The 20007-nt window shown below is 24.4% G+C and overlaps 4 protein-coding genes across 4 annotated transcripts; 2 read left to right on the top strand and 2 right to left on the bottom strand.

Annotated features, from left to right (window-relative positions):
• Positions 1-727: 727 nt before the first annotated feature.
• On the bottom strand, positions 728-2059 carry PCHAS_1132900 (elongation factor 1-alpha, putative; the record flags this gene model as incomplete). Its single annotated transcript, XM_739797.2, has 1 exon — positions 728-2059. The coding sequence occupies one exon, from the start codon at positions 2057-2059 to the stop codon at positions 728-730; it is 1332 nt and encodes a 443-aa protein (XP_744890.2).
• Positions 2060-3148: 1089 nt separating this feature from the next.
• On the top strand, positions 3149-4480 carry PCHAS_1132800 (elongation factor 1-alpha, putative; the record flags this gene model as incomplete). The annotated part of the gene is made up of 1 exon (XM_735407.2): positions 3149-4480. One exon carries the CDS (start codon positions 3149-3151, stop codon positions 4478-4480), a length of 1332 nt encoding a protein of 443 aa, XP_740500.2.
• Positions 4481-5133: 653 nt separating this feature from the next.
• On the top strand, positions 5134-6658 carry PCHAS_1132700 (cdc2-related kinase 2, putative; the record flags this gene model as incomplete). The annotated part of the gene is made up of 5 exons (XM_016798662.1): positions 5134-5272; positions 5529-5672; positions 5777-5936; positions 6109-6412; positions 6539-6658. 5 exons carry the CDS (start codon positions 5134-5136, stop codon positions 6656-6658), a joined length of 867 nt encoding a protein of 288 aa, XP_016654040.1.
• Positions 6659-7795: 1137 nt separating this feature from the next.
• On the bottom strand, positions 7796-18361 carry PCHAS_1132600 (aurora-related kinase 3, putative; the record flags this gene model as incomplete). The annotated part of the gene is made up of 1 exon (XM_738157.2): positions 7796-18361. The coding sequence occupies one exon, from the start codon at positions 18359-18361 to the stop codon at positions 7796-7798; it is 10566 nt and encodes a 3521-aa protein (XP_743250.2).
• Between the last annotated feature and the right edge of the window lie 1646 nt (positions 18362-20007).

Genomic DNA, 20007 nt, shown 5'->3' with positions numbered 1-20007 from the left:
GCGATAATATATTCATTTATCATACTCCCAAATTAAATATGATGCTTCTGTTCCTTCAATACGTTAATACTTATATAAATAAACACATTGCAATGATATAGTCTTTATGCTAGCATACTAAAAATATAAATACCTTTATCAAAAAGGATTGCATAAAAATTATTATTTTGTTATTCATAACAATGCATAAAAACCCTAATAGCGTAAACATTTTATAATTATTAAAGAACCAATTGAGAAAGCAAAAAAAAATAAAAAAAAGACATATAACCTCGAAACCAATAAGTATTATTCTAAAACCTTGTGACCAAATTGAATTCATATGATTAATAATAAATATCTAAATAAAAAATGTCCTTTTTTTTTAATAAAATATATTTTTAATTTCTATTTATTTAACAATTTTTAAAGTTATATTCATATGTATATATATCAAGAAAAAACTCACATATATATTAATGAACTTTTCTTTATTTAAATATTAAATTTTTAATTTTCTACTATTATGTGGTGATATAGGAGGAAAATATATAATATAAAACTACTACAGTATTTATGTAAAGCACATATGTTTCACTTAATAAATTGTAATTTAATTATGTTTTTTTAATATATTTGTATTTATATAGAACACATATATTTAAGAAAATAAACATATATATATAACCCAATTTATTGCATAACAATATATGGGTATAATATGTAACTCATTTAATGATAAAATTGTTTATTTCTTTGCTGGTGCCTTGGCTGAAACAGCTCCTGGTTCTTTCTTTTCAACTGATTTAATAATACCGACGGCAATAGTTTGTCTCATATCTCTGATGGCAAATCTTCCTAATGGTGGGTATTCAGTGAAAGTTTCAACAACCATAGGTTTCTTTGGCTCTAAAGTAACTAAAGCTGAATCACCTGATTTGATGGCTTTTGGATTTTCTTCAACGACTTTTCCTGAACGTTTATCGATTTTAGAGTCGATATTTAAAAATTTACAAGAAATGTGAGATGTGTGACAATCTAAAACTGGAGTATAACCGTTTTTGATTTCACCAGGGTGATTTAAGATAATAACTTGGGCTGTAAATTTAGAGCATCCCTTAGCTGGTTCATTCTTAGTATCTGAAGCGACATATCCTCTTTTAATTTCTTTGACTGATACGTTTTTAACGTTAAATCCAATGTTATCTCCTGGTCTGGCTTCTTCTAAAACTTCTTTGTGCATTTCAACTGATTTACATTCCGAAACAACAGCGGATGGTGCAAAGTTTAATACCATACCAGCTTTTAAAATACCAGTTTCAACTCGACCTACAGGGACAGTACCAATACCACCAATTTTGTATACACCTTGTAATGGAATTCTTAATGGTTTGTCATATGGTCTCTTTGGTGGTTCCATAGTATCCAAAGCTTCAATAAGGGTTCTTCCCTTATACCATGGGGTTTTATCTGATTTTTCAATTAAGTTATCACCTTCGAAACCAGATATTGGGATAAAGTCAACTTTATCGGCTTGATATCCGACTTTCTTTAAGTAATCCTTAACTTCTTTCTTGATTTCTTCATAACGATCTTCTGAATATTTAACTGTATCCATCTTGTTAACACCAACAACAATTTGTTTAACTCCTAAAGTAAAGGCTAATAAAGCGTGTTCTTTAGTTTGACCTTCTTTGGAGAAAGCACCTTCAAAACCACCAACTTCAGCTGGAACAACCAATAAGGCAACATCAGCTTGGGAAGTACCAGTAATCATATTTTTAATAAAATCTTTGTGACCTGGTGCATCAATAACTGTGAAGAAATATCTTGGGGTTTCAAATTTCCATAAAGCAATATCAATGGTGATACCTCTTTCTCTTTCGGCTTTAAGTTTATCTAAAACCCATGCATATTTGAAACTACCTTTTCCCATTTCAGCTGATTCTTTTTCGAACTTTTCAATAGTTCTCCTATCAATACCTCCTAATTTGTAAATAATGTGACCAGTAGTTGTGGATTTACCACTATCGACATGCCCTATGACGACTAAGTTAATGTGAGTTTTTTCCTTTCCCATTTTTACAAAAATTTAATTTAATTATAAACAAATATATGTTTTTTATATATTTTTTTATATTTGTGAAATATTTTTAAAAATTAATTAATTTTTTATTATATACTTTAAAAGTGGTAGTTATTAAAAAATAAAGATAAAATTATGATTATTTTTAATTGGTGTTTTGTATGTTTTTTTTTGTTATATAATATTAAATTTTAATTTGGAGAAAATGTTTAATGTAATTAGTATATAATACATAAATTTATTTCATTTAATTTTTTTAGAAATACACGTTATTTATTTTTTATTCTCTCATACATATGTACTTATGTGTATTAATTAATAAAATAAATAAAAATATTATAATAATGCAGGTAATAATATGTAGTGTAGATAAAATATATACTATACTTATAAATTAATTATACAGTATCATTATTGCAGGTGTAAAATCCTCGGAGTATATAAAAATAAAAAATGGATTATTTAAAAAAAGGCACTGCATAAAACATTTAATTTGATGTTTGTAGATGAATTAAGCTTAATTCTTTTCGAGCCCTTTATTATAAGTTTACATTTTAATATTCGTACTTCAAATATTTTTTGTAATATCCTAGTATTGTACTTTAAATATTCACCCCTCAAAGCACCGTAATATTTCCATCCACTGAAATACTATTAAAATTTCAAAAAAATACTATGCATATATGTTATATATATAAATGCAAAACACCATGTAAACCAAAAAATATATAAAAATATGTATAAAAATCAAATATGCACTAAATAAAGCTACTTATGTATAAAAATTAAATGTGCCCCTTATTAACCAGTCGTTATTATTTATATTTCTATGTTATAAAAAAAATCCTCATATAATAATAAAATAATATATGCAATATATTTTTAATTTTATAAATTTTATATAAAATAATATATAAATTAATTAAAAAAATAAATATAATTGTTGTGAAACAAAAAAACACCATTTTCCTCATTCACCTTCAATATTTAAAATTATTTTAATATTTTCTAAAATAAATATACTTTGTGTATAAATATATAAAAACATACATTTGTTAATAATTAAATAAAAATTTTGTAAAAATGGGAAAGGAAAAAACTCACATTAACTTAGTCGTCATAGGGCATGTCGATAGTGGTAAATCCACAACTACTGGTCACATTATTTACAAATTAGGAGGTATTGATAGGAGAACTATTGAAAAGTTCGAAAAAGAATCAGCTGAAATGGGAAAAGGTAGTTTCAAATATGCATGGGTTTTAGATAAACTTAAAGCCGAAAGAGAAAGAGGTATCACCATTGATATTGCTTTATGGAAATTTGAAACCCCAAGATATTTCTTCACAGTTATTGATGCACCAGGTCACAAAGATTTTATTAAAAATATGATTACTGGTACTTCCCAAGCTGATGTTGCCTTATTGGTTGTTCCAGCTGAAGTTGGTGGTTTTGAAGGTGCTTTCTCCAAAGAAGGTCAAACTAAAGAACACGCTTTATTAGCCTTTACTTTAGGAGTTAAACAAATTGTTGTTGGTGTTAACAAGATGGATACAGTTAAATATTCAGAAGATCGTTATGAAGAAATCAAGAAAGAAGTTAAGGATTACTTAAAGAAAGTCGGATATCAAGCCGATAAAGTTGACTTTATCCCAATATCTGGTTTCGAAGGTGATAACTTAATTGAAAAATCAGATAAAACCCCATGGTATAAGGGAAGAACCCTTATTGAAGCTTTGGATACTATGGAACCACCAAAGAGACCATATGACAAACCATTAAGAATTCCATTACAAGGTGTATACAAAATTGGTGGTATTGGTACTGTCCCTGTAGGTCGAGTTGAAACTGGTATTTTAAAAGCTGGTATGGTATTAAACTTTGCACCATCCGCTGTTGTTTCGGAATGTAAATCAGTTGAAATGCACAAAGAAGTTTTAGAAGAAGCCAGACCAGGAGATAACATTGGATTTAACGTTAAAAACGTATCAGTCAAAGAAATTAAAAGAGGATATGTCGCTTCAGATACTAAGAATGAACCAGCTAAGGGATGCTCTAAATTTACAGCCCAAGTTATTATCTTAAATCACCCTGGTGAAATCAAAAACGGTTATACTCCAGTTTTAGATTGTCACACATCTCACATTTCTTGTAAATTTTTAAATATCGACTCTAAAATCGATAAACGTTCAGGAAAAGTCGTTGAAGAAAATCCAAAAGCCATCAAATCAGGTGATTCAGCTTTAGTTACTTTAGAGCCAAAGAAACCTATGGTTGTTGAAACTTTCACTGAATACCCACCATTAGGAAGATTTGCCATCAGAGATATGAGACAAACTATTGCCGTCGGTATTATCAAATCAGTTGAAAAGAAAGAACCAGGAGCTGTCTCAGCTAAAGCCCCAGCAAAGAAATAAAAACTTAATTATATAATGGTTTTTATACTTTTATTATATTACGTGCATTAAGAGTTTTTTTTTATATTTCATATTTTACACTTAAACTTTTCATTTTTTTTTCAACAATTAAAATGTTGAATTAAGTATATTTTATATATTTTTGTAGTTATTATAACAAATAATGCAAACATATATAAATACATATATATATATATCAATTAAAAACATTAAAATATATTAAGAAACGCACGTTGAATGTAAAGTATTCTTATGAACTGTAAATTAATTTTATATTAATAGTGTCGTTATTATTATTTTTTTTATTATAGCTAGTAATAATGGTTAAATTTTCAATTATCATAATTATTTATTTTTAAATAACAATAATAATTTATAGAAAGAAAAATATATGAACAATTATAAGCAATGCGACAATATTTTTATGAGCATTGTGCATAAATTGTATTTATTAAATTTTATAGAAATAAATATAGCTTATAAAAAGCTTTTTTTATATATATAAAATATTAATATACAAGACAATTTTCGCTAGTTATAATACCTTTATTAATATACTTGTTTTATTTTTTATTCATTGTAATGATAAGGTAATAAGAAAATTTATATAGGTAAAAGCACAATATTTGTGATTTTTACTTATAAATAAAAAAATGGAAAAATACCATGGTTTGGAAAAAATTGGAGAAGGTACATATGGTGTAGTGTACAAAGCGCAAAACAGTGATGGGGAGTCATTTGCATTAAAAAAAATAAGATTGGAAAAGGAGGATGAAGGAATTCCATCAACTGGTTAGAATGATATAATTATTTTTAATATATAATTTCGATTAAATACTGTAGAAAATGGCTTATTATATGTACACATATATTGCATACACATATAGTATAGTATGTATATGTGCATGATTTGTAATAAATCTGTTGGATTAGTGTGTATACAATAAATTAGTATGTCGTTATTTCTATTCCATTATAATAAATATATACGTATGGGCCTATATTATATATATATTTAATTTAAATGTTTTCGCCTTTCATTATGTAGCCATTAGGGAAATTAGTATTTTAAAAGAGTTAAGGCATTCAAATATAGTTAAGTTGTATGATGTCATACATGCTAAAAAAAGATTAATATTGGTCTTTGAGCATCTAGACCAAGATCTCAAGAAGCTTATAGATGTTTGTGATGGTAAAAATTAATAATCAAAACCTTTTTAAATGCGTTAAATATGTGTATGTTATCGCATTTATTTATAAAACAATATATATATTTCCTTTTAATAATTTTTAAAGGAGGACTCGAATCAGTTACAGCAAAATCGTTTTTATTGCAACTTCTAAATGGCATTGCATATTGCCATGAACATAGAGTGTTACATCGTGATTTGAAGCCACAAAATTTATTAATAAATAGAGAAGGGGAATTAAAAATTGCCGATTTTGGGCTCGCAAGGTAATCATTAAATATCCTATTTTAAAAACGAAACACATTACCAAAGATATTTCTACTGACACACATATATATTCATACGAAATGAAGCTTATAATTAATAAGAAAGTATATCTCCAATTCATATTATAATAAAAAATACATATATTAATATTTTTCAATATTAAAAATATAGAGCCTTTGGAATACCTGCTCGAAGGTATACTCATGAAGTTGTAACATTATGGTATAGAGCCCCAGATATTTTAATGGGATCAAAGAAATATTCAACTCCAATTGATATATGGAGTGTTGGATGCATATTTGCCGAGATGGTAAATGGTAGGCCATTATTTCCGGGGGTATCGGATACCGATCAACTTATGAGAATATTCAAAATATTAGGAACTCCAAATTCTCAAAATTGGCCTGATGTTTTTAAACTCCCGAAATATGATCCTAATTTTCCAGTTTATGAGCCTTTGCCATGGGAAACATTTGTAATTTTTTTTTTATAGTTATATTTCGTGTATTATAATATTTGATTATTGTAGAAATTATCTACACATAATATATGTGCAAATATATATAACAATTTTTTTATACATTACACATATTTTCATTAGATAAAAGGATTAGATGATACTGGAATTGATTTGCTCTCAAAAATGCTTAAATTGGATCCCAACCAAAGAATTACTGCGAAGCAAGCGATAGAACATCCGTATTTTAAAGAAACTAGTTAATAGTTTCATTCCGTTGTTTAATGCGGATTTTGTATGCAATAACATTTGTAACTACTTTTTATTATGTTTTTTTTTTAATAAAAATAAATCAATCCCGTTTATTTTTATACATAATACATATACAAATTAATCGTTTTACATTTCATCTTATAAACCTCTCATTATTAAAAATACTAATTTTATTGTTTTAAAAACTAATTAGAATATATACATATTAACTTATTTTAACTATGCTATTGCAATTTTTTTATTATTAATATATTTCTACAGGATTAAAAAAATGCATCGCATTATTGATTATGCATATATCTCTATTCATAATATTTGGCATTAAGACATTATATTTTGCCATTTAAAAACATTATGATTATAGAACACTCTTTATTCTTGATCTTAAATACAAATGATGATGTGTGTGTGTTTATTCTTTTGGGGATTGAACACAACAATAATATCACATTGACTTTTTCGTAAGCAGGTGTGCCTATACCCAACAAAATATAATAAAATTTTACAAAGGAAAAAATATGAAAAGATAGATTATCTTTATATTAAAGAAGGGAAATTATACACCACTTTACAAAACCCGACAATATCAAAATAGTTTTAATATAAAAAAAAGACAACATTGCTTTCTTTACATTCTTCATATCTCATCATTTTATAGAAAAATGTAAAAGTTTTTTGATTTAGTAAAATAATTTTTACGTTTTTTTTCATGTGTTCATAATAAATAAAACATGTTTAACAAAACGATACTCAAAAAAACATAATAAAAAAACATTTCATTAAGAATCCAAACGGAAAATACGATGTATTACATTATCTATTATCATTTAACAATTTTAATTTCAAACAAAAACAAGTATACACACAACAGAAACCTACAAATATGTAATACATATGGAATAATTTGAAGTTCACCATAAATGGAAGTTAAACATATATGCACACTTCCAAATATTTACTTCCATTAGGGTTTAAAATTGTTATTATGAGAAAATATATACGGTTTGAGAATGCATATAGAAAAATAAAATTTGAATAACTTGCCGCTTATCACGGTATAGTTTGTTCTCTTTTAATATAAATAAATCATCATATTTCAAAAAAAAACATGCTACTTTTTTGTGACAGTCATTCTATAACAACCTTTGTATTTATTATGCCTACATGATTACTAATTTTATCATTATTTCTATTCTCTGTTTTTTTGATAATCACATCCACTATTTTTGCAGTATTTGTAAATGATTTTTTTTTATCTAAATTAACTTTATTTCGTAAGGAAATACTGGACACACTACTACCACTTCTGGTTTTACCTTGGATACATTGCTTTTGTGCATTTTGAAGCATACAGTTAATTATATTGCCATTATTAAATACTTGCTCATTGCATTTAGAAAAATCAGACTGGCTTTTACTAGAGCATGTATTATATAATAAAGAACTTAATGACTTATTACATGAAATCGCTTCTTTATTTCCTATGAGTATACTATTATTTTTTTTTATATCACTTTTTCTACTATTAGAAGATTTAAATGTTAAATTTTCTCTATTTAATACACCTCCATTTTTTTGTTCTTCAATATTTATAATGTGTAATTTATTTTTTTCAGTTTTGTTTTCATTTGTGCTGAAAATACTTTCAGTAGTTCCATTTCTACTAGTAGAACATATTTTGGGAAGAATATTTCTTTGATTGTGCATACTAAATGATTTCACTAAGGGATTATTTAAAACGATATTTGATGCACTTTTTTTTAAATTCTTAAATTTTAATAATAATGTCCCTTTTTTAAAAGATTCAATTAAATCATTATTATTTTCGTCGCTATTTTCTATGGTATTTTCTTTTTTCATATCGTTCATAGTGTTTATAATACTTTCTTTACTTTTATTATTGATAGTATCATTTTCATGCTTCTGAATTGCTTCATCGGTATAAAAAGATTTCAAAGATGAGCAGGATAATAAAATTTTACTAGGAGAAAAGACAGTATTGCTACTAGTATGCTTTGAATATTTTTCGTTTTCCACTTGAGCTGAATTTGTACTAATTTTCTTATTATTGCTATCTTTAGTAGTATCAATTTTATCCTTGTTTGTATAAACATCAATATACATTTTTCCCTTTATTAATCTATTTACATCATTTTTATATCTTTCATAAGCTCTCAATGTACTGGAATCTGATTTTTGTGAATATTTTTTTTTTGGATCATCAGACATATTTATATTTTTATCATTATCAAATAACCCATTATAAGAGTAATTTCGATTTTTAGAAATATCTCTTCTTATTACTACATCTCTTTCTATATCATTATTTGTCTGATTATCTTCGTAAGAATTGTCTTCTTTTTCTATTTCAGAACTCGCCATAAAGCAGTTCAAATTATTGAATGAAAAATTAGTAATACATTTTTTTTTTGCATTTTTATCACATACATTTTCTTGCTCTACAATATTTGTATCTATAGATTCATTTTCTCTTTTCACTTCATATAAACAATTATTATAATTATCTTTTAAAAAATTAAGTACATTTTTTTTATCACTTTTCATTACTTCATTTGTTTCATTATCATTATGTGCTTTATTTTTGCAACTATCAATTAAGCTGCAATTAACAATTATGTCTGTATAATTCGATTTTTCATTTTTATTTCCTTCACAAGTTTTACTATTTCTATAATTTGCATTCATGGTGATATCATTAATTCTAGATGCAGATGCCTTAGACATCTCCTTATCGTCCTTCAATTTATCGTATTTAGTATCGATTTCGCCACTTTTTTTATTATTCAAATCTAAGAATTTTTTTTGCAAATCTTCATCATATTTTGTATTAATTAAATTAGTAATATTTTTTTTTGTATGATCCTTTTGTTTCGAAAAGCCACTGTTCATATTTTTTGAATTATCTACTTCTGATTGATTAATTTGTTTTCCTTTAAGCCCCAAATTAATATTGTTTGTAGATCCTACATTTTTATTTAAAGAACTATGCTTTTTTAACCTATCATTTATATGAGTATTATTATAAGAATGTTGTTTTGAACATAATTTTTTATTATAACTTAATATATTACTATGTGCCTTTTCAGGTTTATTATTATTTTTTGGGGGGATGTCAATTTCCTCTTTTTTTGTGTTGAATTCATTTGATTCTTTATTTTCTTCTACAGAATTTTGAGCTAATACACTTTTAGGTTTTTTAAAAATATTTGTATCTATTTTACTTTTAACATTAGAAAGGTCAATTTTTTTGTGTGAGTATATATTTGTATATGTTCGTGTTCTTATTTTTTCCATTTGTTCATTATTTTTTTCTTTATATTGATTATGTATCATACTGCTGGTTCCCTTGACTTTTTTACTCACTCCATCATCCTTATTTCTATTATTAGGAATAGGATTATTTATAGAATTTGCTCTATGGACATTTTTTTTTTCACTTATAGCATCAGTATCAAATAATAAAGAAAAATTTGGTGGTGATGTTTTGTTAAAAGATTTTACAACTTCACTTGTACTTCTTGAAAATCCATATTTTATTTTATTTTTTTTTGAATTATTTGCATTTGTTTGTTGTACACCTTTTTTTTCCGTTTTATATAGTTCACTTGTTGATGTAGTTCTTTTAATTTTTAATTCGTTATTTTGTTTATTATTACAATTGTTAATAGAATTATTTAAGAATGTTTCACTTGCCGATCTTTTTCCTTTTTTCAAATATGTGTCTATTTTATTATTTTGATAGGAATTTTTATTTACCCTATTAATATTTGAACTTGATTTTTTTGTGTTAACATTATTAAGTATGTTACTTTCATTATCTTTATTTTTTTCAATACCACTAAATGATGGATTATATTCTTTTTTATTTTTGATTTGATCTATTTTACTTTTTAAATATTCTTTTATTTTTGAATTCTTTAAATTATTTGCAAATAAAATGTTTTTATTACTTTGATAAGAATTTCCATTTTTTTTTACTTCATTATTAGATAGACAATCATTATCTTCTTCTCTTGCACATTCTTCATTTGTTGTTGAAAATTTTTTTTTATCGCTTAATAGTATATCATCATTATTTTTTTTGTTTCTTTTTATTTTTTCTCCTATACTATTTGAGGCAGCCTTTTTTAAAGCACTTTCCATAGAACATGTTTTTATTACATTTCTATTCTGTATATCATCATAAGAATTTTTTTTTAAATTTAATTGGAAACTGCGTGATCTCTTTAGTGCTTCTTTACTTGTCTTTTTAACCATTTCTTTTATATGTGCCTCTTTACCCTTATTTATTAATGAAGTACTATTGTTACTATTTTTTTTTAAAACGTCATCTTTTTTCACGCATGGTGAATCAACATTTTCTTTTACACTAGTATTATCATTTTCTTCATTCATTATTGCTTCATTTTTCGAAATATCCACCTTATTGTTAAAATAATTTTGTATTGGTGCATCTCTTTTGCTTAACGTAGAATACCCATTTTTACTATCATTGATTTTGCTTTTATTCTTATTAATATCATCTTTTTTGTTAATAGACTTTTTTTTATAGATTAAGTCTTCTTTCACATTTTTTCCAAAGCTTGTTTTTTTCTTTTCATCATATATTATTTGTTTTATAATATTTTCTTCTGTCTTTACTTTAATTTCATCAGACATTTCAATTTTTTTCAAATCTGCAGAGTTTATATTTCCTTCGATACCATTATCATTCATGCAACTCGAAGAATTTAAAACATTACTATAATTTTCCATTGCCATAAAAGTTACTTTATTATTCAAATTTAAGATGCCTAGCGAATTTGTTTTTTTTTTTGAAAATTTAGTTACATTTTCAGTTGAACTTTCCATTTTATATTTATTATTATTATTATTAATTATGTCATATTCAGATTGTTCTAATTTCTTCATATTTACTACACCTTTATCCACGCTTTTCATTAATTTTATATTTTTTTTCTCTATAGAATTATTTGGCTTGCTTATTATTTTATTCTTTTTATAAAAGCTTCTATCACTTGAATAATCAGAGATAGAATAATCGAGAGTGTTATTATCGGAAGTGCCCATACTTTTTTTATTATCACTATTAATACTAACCTTTTTGTTAATTTGTTCACTGCTATATCTATATGCAGAACTATTCGAATTATTATTTTTTTTTGTATTTATTTTAGGGTCTACAAAATCAGGTGTTAATCTTGTTTTCAAACTTTTAATATTTCCATTTATAACATCTTTTTTCAATTTTAAAAATGAACTCTCTTTTTTATCATCACATGCTAAACATTTATTATTTGATTCGAGTTTTCTACTATTTTCAACATTATTTAATTTATTATCATATAAGTTTTGATTTATATTTTTATCTTTTTTTAATATTCTACTTTTTTTACAAAAATTAACCTTCTTTTTATTAAAATTGCTGTTATCTATTCCTTTATCTAAAACATCGCTTTCCTTTGAACTGTCATTATTACTGGTTAGGATTAGACTTTCTTCTTTATTAATATTGTTATCATATTTATTTACTTTAACTTCATTAATATTTTGTCTGTCGATATTATCCAAGCTCATTCTTTCTGTCTCTTCTTTGCTAAATTCATTTGAATCATTATCTGTCTCATTAACCAAACTTGCCTTTATATTTTTGGTTAAAATATGACTATTTTCAGTATTTTTATCATTTTCGTTATCATATATAAGCTTTTTATTTTTTAAATTCAGATATAATTTATTTATTTTTTCTATGTATTCATCATAAAGGCTACCTTTATCTAAATTAAATAAATCATTACAAGCTTCTTCTTCAATTGCAACGTTTTTTTTACTTATACATAACTTAGAGCCAATACGATTTTCTTTATGACTATATTTTTTTTTATAATCAATCATATTTTTTTTATTATATTTCCCATTATGTTTTTTTTCTAAATTTTTCTCTACCTTTTTGCTGAATGCCATTTTGTCTTTTTTATTATTATCAAAACAATCTTTTCTTTTTTTTTTATCGCTTATATATTTCTTTGCTAAATCTGGAACTACACATGCTTCATCTAATTTTGTATCAGTTTCATGTTCCTTTATGAATTTTGTTAAATTATCATCAATTATTTTTTTATTATTATCAAGATTAGTAGTATCATTATCTAAATCATCTTCTGTTTTTTTTTCATTTATCATTTTACGGTTTAGCATATTTTTGGTTCTTTTTATTAACCTATTAAATTCTTCTATATCATCACTTTCTGAAATATCACTTTGGCTAGTAATTTTATCTGTACTTGTGTCCTTCATTTTTAAGTTTATTTTGAAAGAGCTATTTTCATTTTCGAATTCTTCTGTATTGTTTTCTTTAATAACAGAAATAGGTATATACAATTTACCAACTTCAGAATTTATTTGGTCTTCTTTATCTATAGAAGAATTATTATGTACTTCATCTTTTTCAATATTTTCCACCTTGCTTACATTTTCATTCTCATTAGATAATGCATGATCGTTTTCAAATGTTTTAGATTTATTCAAAAGCTCACTTTCATTTTTATGTTCAGACATAACACTACATTGTCTTTCTAAATAGTCTGACATTTTTTTTTTCGATAAATCTAAGCGTGCCTTAATAGTATTACTGATACTTTTATATCCTTCATTATCATCATTTTGAGGAGACAATTTCAATTTATCAATTTCTTCCATTATATTTGAATTGTCTTTCTTTTTGTTTAATTTTCTTAACTTAAACAAAATATTACATAAAATAGATTCATAACTATTACCGTTCATTTTAAAGTCTACATTAGTATTGGTATTTCCATCTTTATTGCCTTCATTCATTTCATCATTTTCATTAATGATCTCTTTTTCGATTTCATTTTTATTACTTAGGTGGCTATTCATTACGCTCATATTTGTATCACTACATTGGGAGTTCTCTTCTTGAAATTGCATTTCACTCATATCCATACCATTCATTCGAATATATTTATATTCACAGCTACTTCTTTTTTCGTCTTCCGATAAAATATTTTTCATATCAGCATTATTCATTTGTGGGTCTTTAAATTCATTTTTGCATATACCATCTACTTCATTTATCGATAAGTTTTCAACTGAATTAGTTGCTTCATATTCTGATGCTACTTCTAATTGATGCTTCATTTGTTCATAATTTTCTATATTTATATTTTCATCCGTTTTTATATTGTTTTCGATATTCATACTATTTTTATTTGATGATTGTTGTGTATATTCCATAGAAGTATCATATATATTTTTTTGAGTTCCATTAGAATCATTTTCACTGTCTAATTTACTCGACTCTATATTTTCTTCTAATCTTTCATCACTTTTTATTTCCTCAGTATGATCAGCTTGCTCATTTGAATATGATTGTAAATATTCTGATTTGATTGTACTGAAATTTTCAAAACTTGAAAGGGTTTCTTCATTATTATAGAATTCATCAAGATCCAAATATTCTGCTATTTTTTGTTGGGTTTCTAAGATTAAAGAATCAAGAGCTTCAATTTTTTCATTAGAGAGAGCACTCTCCAATTTATTATTACTACATGAATCGGTATGAAAATTTAAGGAAGCATTTAGACTTTTTTTTATAAGACATTCTGTTTTTATTATGTTGTGTATAAAATTGAAATTATATGAATCATCATTAATTATATTATTTGATTCTATTAAACCTTTTTGAAAAGTTAATTTCCACATTTCTTGCATCCATGGATCTGATGCAATTTCTGATAATTTAATTCGTTTATTTACATCTACTACTAAAGCCTTTTTTATTAAGTTTATTGCTAATGGGTTAATGAAATTTGGAAAATTTAAATTACATGAATATATAGATTGAACAATTTGAGTTTTTGTACCATCAAATGGAACATCACCTACTAACATTTCATATAATAATATACCCAAAGACCAAATATCAGATCTCCAATCATATCCTTCACCACTAATTATTTCAGGTGAAAAATATACAAGTGTCCCACATAAAGATGAATGACTTTTTTCTCCTAATATCATAGCAGATAAACCAAAGTCAGACAATTTAGCATTATCTTTATGATCGACTAAAACATTTTCCATTTTTATGTCACGATGAAATATTCCCATTTGATTTAAATAATATAATCCATTTACTACATTACAAAAATATTTATATGCTAATTCCTCAGGTATAATTCTTTTTTTGAAATTTTTAGATATAGAATAAATACTTCCCTTTGGGCAATACTCTAAAACATGATATATATAATTATCATCTTGCATACATCCATACATTTTTATAACATTTACATGACTTAAAACAGAATGATATTTTGCTTCTAAATATGCTTGACCAGCTGCTTGTGATTTTATAATATGATCTTTTGATATTTTTTTTATTGCATAATATTGAGGAAACGATAAAAATCGCATTTTTGTCACAACTCCAAAACCACCTTCTCCAATATTTCCTGCATCCGAAAATATTTCTTCTTCCTTTTGAAATAAATCGATATTTAAATCTTTTTCATATTTTATAAATGTATCATCCAATAAAGAATTAAAATTTAATGATTTAAGATATAATTCAAATGTATTTTCATTCCACATAGAATTAGGATATGAAACACATAATATAGATTCAAGAAACTTTTCTTGCATATATTTTAATTTTTCTTTCCATCTTTTCTTATCATTTACTGTATTATTAATATAAGATGGATCTAAACAATAAATTATTTTGTCTATAATATTTCGTTCTTTTTCGGAATCTCTATGCATTAACAATTCCAATTTATCCTTTAATTTATCCTCAAACGAAACATATTTTTTTTCTCCATTCTTTTTCCTGTTATTATTCAATTTTAATATATCAATAAATAATAGATTCTTATTTTTTGAAAAAAAATATTCTATGCTGTCTATTTTTTCCTGTTCGATATTCTTAGAACAAATAATGTTGCTATTACCATCTTTATTATATACCATATTTTCATTACTAGAAAATTTAGATGTATTATCTGTGTTAGAAATATCTATTTCATTTTCTAAATAATTATTTAAATTTTTATTTCCATCAATTTTTATTGTGTTTATATCTGTTTGTGCTGAAAAGGAATGTGTTGAACTCCTATTAGTAATCAAGCCATCAAAAACTTCTTTAATTCTATTATCTTCAAATATATCAACACTGCTTGAAGGTGCCTCACAATTTACCCTTTTAGTATATTCAGTATTAAATGATTTGGTATTCTCCGAATATATAGATGTATCAGATTGTAATTCTCCATTAATATACATGCTACTTTTTTCACTCATAAAATCGTTATATTCTAAGTTTGAATTTTTTGGAGATAAAAACCCTTCTTTTATAAAATATGATTCTAATTCTTTTTCGATTTTCTTTTTTTCTTCGATATCCATATTATTGTCTATTATAGGATGTGATTTATATCCTTTGTGAATATGATTCTCATAATGAAAATTTTCATCAGAATTATTGTCAATGCTTGATATATCTGATATTTTATTTTTTTCTTCAAACTTGTTAACTTCTTTTTTATTTTCTACATCCTTTTCATTATTACAGTTTTCTGGCTTTGAAATTTTTCTTACACTATTACCCATTATATTGAAAATATTGCACTCTAAAATATTTTCTTCGCTTTTATAATCAGAACTCTTTATTTGGTCAAAGTCACCTACTTGCATTTCATTAAGTACTTTCGAATTCTCTTTATTATTATTACCCTTTATTATTTCTTTCTCTTTTTCATTTTTAATTGTTGATGTTTCAGAGTATGTATTTTCTAAAAAACTTAATGAGCATCCTTGTTTCTTTTCTAACCGTTTAGCATAATTCTCATCCAAATTATTTCCATGTTCCTTTTCGCTTATTTCAATATCTTTGTTCAACACACAATTTACAACATTTCGAGGAACGTCATTTTCTGTACTCTTATTATTTTGAATTCTTGTTTTCGAATTATTATTTAATGATATATAATTTATAATTTTTGTGGGTAAAAAATTACAACTAACATTTTCATTTTCACTTATTTTACTCATATTGTCTTCTTCATTTTGCTGTAATAATATTTTCTTTTCGTTCTCTACTTCTTTTTCTTTTTGAAATGCATTTAGAAAAAATCGATTAGTTTCTAGAACATTATCCATTGTCTCGTTCGTAAAACTGTGTTTAATATTATGATGTAAATTGTTTTGGGAATGTAAATTATTTTCGATTATAAAATTTTCTTTTTTATCTGCATCTATTTGAGTTGATTCTACAAATCTATTCAAATTGGTGTTACTACTATTGTTATAGTTTGGGATCGATGCATAAATTGAATGTGAACATAATTTATTTTGGCATTTCGCAGTTTCGTCTAGTGGCTGATATAAATTTGTTGAAACAGGTACATTATTATCTTCATTATTTTTCTTAAGACATTCTATATTGATACTATTTATTTCCGAATTATTTAATAGTGTATGCTCTTTATTTGGAATATATATGCTTTGTTTTTTTATATTAGTTGATTTACTGCAATTGTTATTTGTTATATTTATTAATGATCTATTATAATTGTTTTCCACAATATGCTGTCTCAAATCATTTTCTATATAGGAAGGCTCTTGCATAAAATAATTATTTTTATTTGTTTCAGAGCTTGAAATATTTTTAGATATATTATTAATATGTTCTACATTGTTGCGCATATTATTATTGCCATAGAATCCTGTGTGTACAGGTTGATTCAAATGTTCACCTGCTCTTAAAGCATAGTTATATTCTTTATTCATTTTTTTATCATGAGGCAAATATACAGGTGCATATTGAGCAATTTTATTATCATTTATATTAATAAAATCGCCATGAATTTTGTAATCCAAATTTTTATTATGCATATTGTTCCTCATATAAGTCCGATCATTACTATTATAATAGCCATCATAAACCATTTCTATATTATTATTTTTTCTCAACTCATTTTTATTATAACCTTGTTTAATACTATTATTTTTTAAATGGTTAGGACATAAAACACTAGCATTCATGCGCATATGCCCATTGTGGCAATTTTTAAACATATGGTTGTTTTCATTAATATTAGCTAAATAGATTTGATTACAGTCATTTATTTTAGAATAACATGGACTGTTTATTATTAACCCTTTATTTTGATCATGTACTACCTTAGGATTGTTATAAGGATATTGAACATTTCTTAGATCCTTTAAAATATTGTTTGTCTCGGTTCTTATTGTATCATAATTATAGTGGTTATTTTCGGAAGTTATTTTATCAGGAAAATTTTTATATTTATTAACATAATTATTATAATCATAATTTGTGTTGATGTCTTCTTTTATATGACCATTATTATACATGATGTATTTTCCTCTATTTAATGCTGAATTTATATTTTCATTTTGCTCATAATTTATATTTTGATTGTAGGTATATTCATTAGCAAATCCATTTTTTGCATTGTTTGGATTGCTTTCGTTTATATCTACATAATTTGTATTTTTTTTATTATTTAAATGATATCGTCCTTCATTCATATTGTTCAATAAGCTCATATCATTAGACCTCTTTATTTGATTAACGTTTTTTTGAATCTTGTCCAAATAATAGCTATGCATATTACGGCCATTCATATATATGTCATCCATTTTGAGAGCTTTTATAATAATTCGTTTAACACTTTAAATATGTTTATATATTACGCTGTCTATTTTGTTAGTAAAATATCAAACAATTTATTATTCGGTAATAAATAAAGTTATTTACATTTCTCATAATAAAAAATAAATACAAAAAAAAATCAAGACATAAAACATAAAAAACAAATCACAAAATAAAAATAAAAAAAATTAAATAAACATTTTCTAATTATTTATAGTAACATTAATATTAGACAAAATAATGATATTTTACAACTAAAACAAAAACACACACAACCAAAAATATTAATACAAAATATTTAATTTAATATTAAAGATGTTAGCATAATGCATATTGCTAAATTTTTAATATTAAAAATGATGCACATGTATGTAGAATTTATTTATAAAAATAAAAAACATATATTTTTTATTTTTCTATAAAATTGTATAGCATGGTTGTGTTTGTGCATACATTTTTTTTTCTTTTTTTTTTAATGCACGTTGTAAATATCAATAAACAACGGAAGAGATATAAAGTTTTATTTTTTTGTAAAAAATCGACAAATAGTTAAATCATTTATATAAAATATAACACAACATTTTATTTAAATGCTCTATTTGTGATGAAACAACTGTTTTTAATAAAACGTGCACTTGTATTTGTATATATAAATATATATGGCCACACAGTAAAAAAATACAAAATAAACATTCTATATTCCTTTATTTTCACAAAGGAATGTATATAACAAATTTTATGTTAAATTTGATAAATAATTTTTATAATAGCACGTCATAAAGAACATTCTACAAAATGTTACATTTATATAGCATAAAAAAGGGTTCGTATTATATATAAATATTTTTAAACAACGATATTAAAATCGGATGTTATTTTATTGCTATATTATTATTTATTTATCCCCTTTTGTAAAACAACAGTATGTAGTTATAAATAAACATTGAATTTAAGTTTTTTTATTTTTTTTTGTTTTTAATTTTTGTTTTTTCTCAATGTTATAACTTTAGCTTTACGCATAGTTGTAAATAACATTACAAATTATGTTTCTCATTATTTTAACTTTTTACACAATATATATAATAAATAATTTAAACTTTTAAATTATTCATTGTAAAGCATGCAAAATAGACAAAACAATCCTTTTGTAGTATATTATTTATTCTACAAAATCTTTATGTTATTAATACCTTTTATATACATATATAATATAATAGACATATTATTTTTTCTTCTTATTATATATGCATATATAAATGCAAGCATGTAATACAATATTAGCACACCTGCATAAACGTGCAAGCATGTGCACATAATAACATATTAATAAATACCCTATTAACTACAAGATTATATGTCGGTATTTTTATATATTTCAGAGTCTGCAACATTTAATGACAATTTTAACTCGAAGAATTAAATTCTACATTGTGTGCTGTCATAATTATTAAACTTTTTTTTCATAAATTCGATGATATCAATTTCTATATTTTTTTGTAAGCTCTCCGGTATATTTCTATATTTTGTCTATCATATATACCATTTTAATATAAAAAAATATTTATTTTTCAAAATGTTGCAAATTATATATTCATTAAGCTATAGTTTCTCATTAATT

The sequence above is a fragment of the Plasmodium chabaudi genome (assembly GCF_900002335.3).
Source record: "Plasmodium chabaudi chabaudi strain AS genome assembly, chromosome: 11".
Lineage (NCBI taxonomy): Eukaryota > Apicomplexa > Aconoidasida > Haemosporida > Plasmodiidae > Plasmodium > Plasmodium chabaudi.
This window is presented reverse-complemented; position numbering and strand designations above follow the sequence as displayed.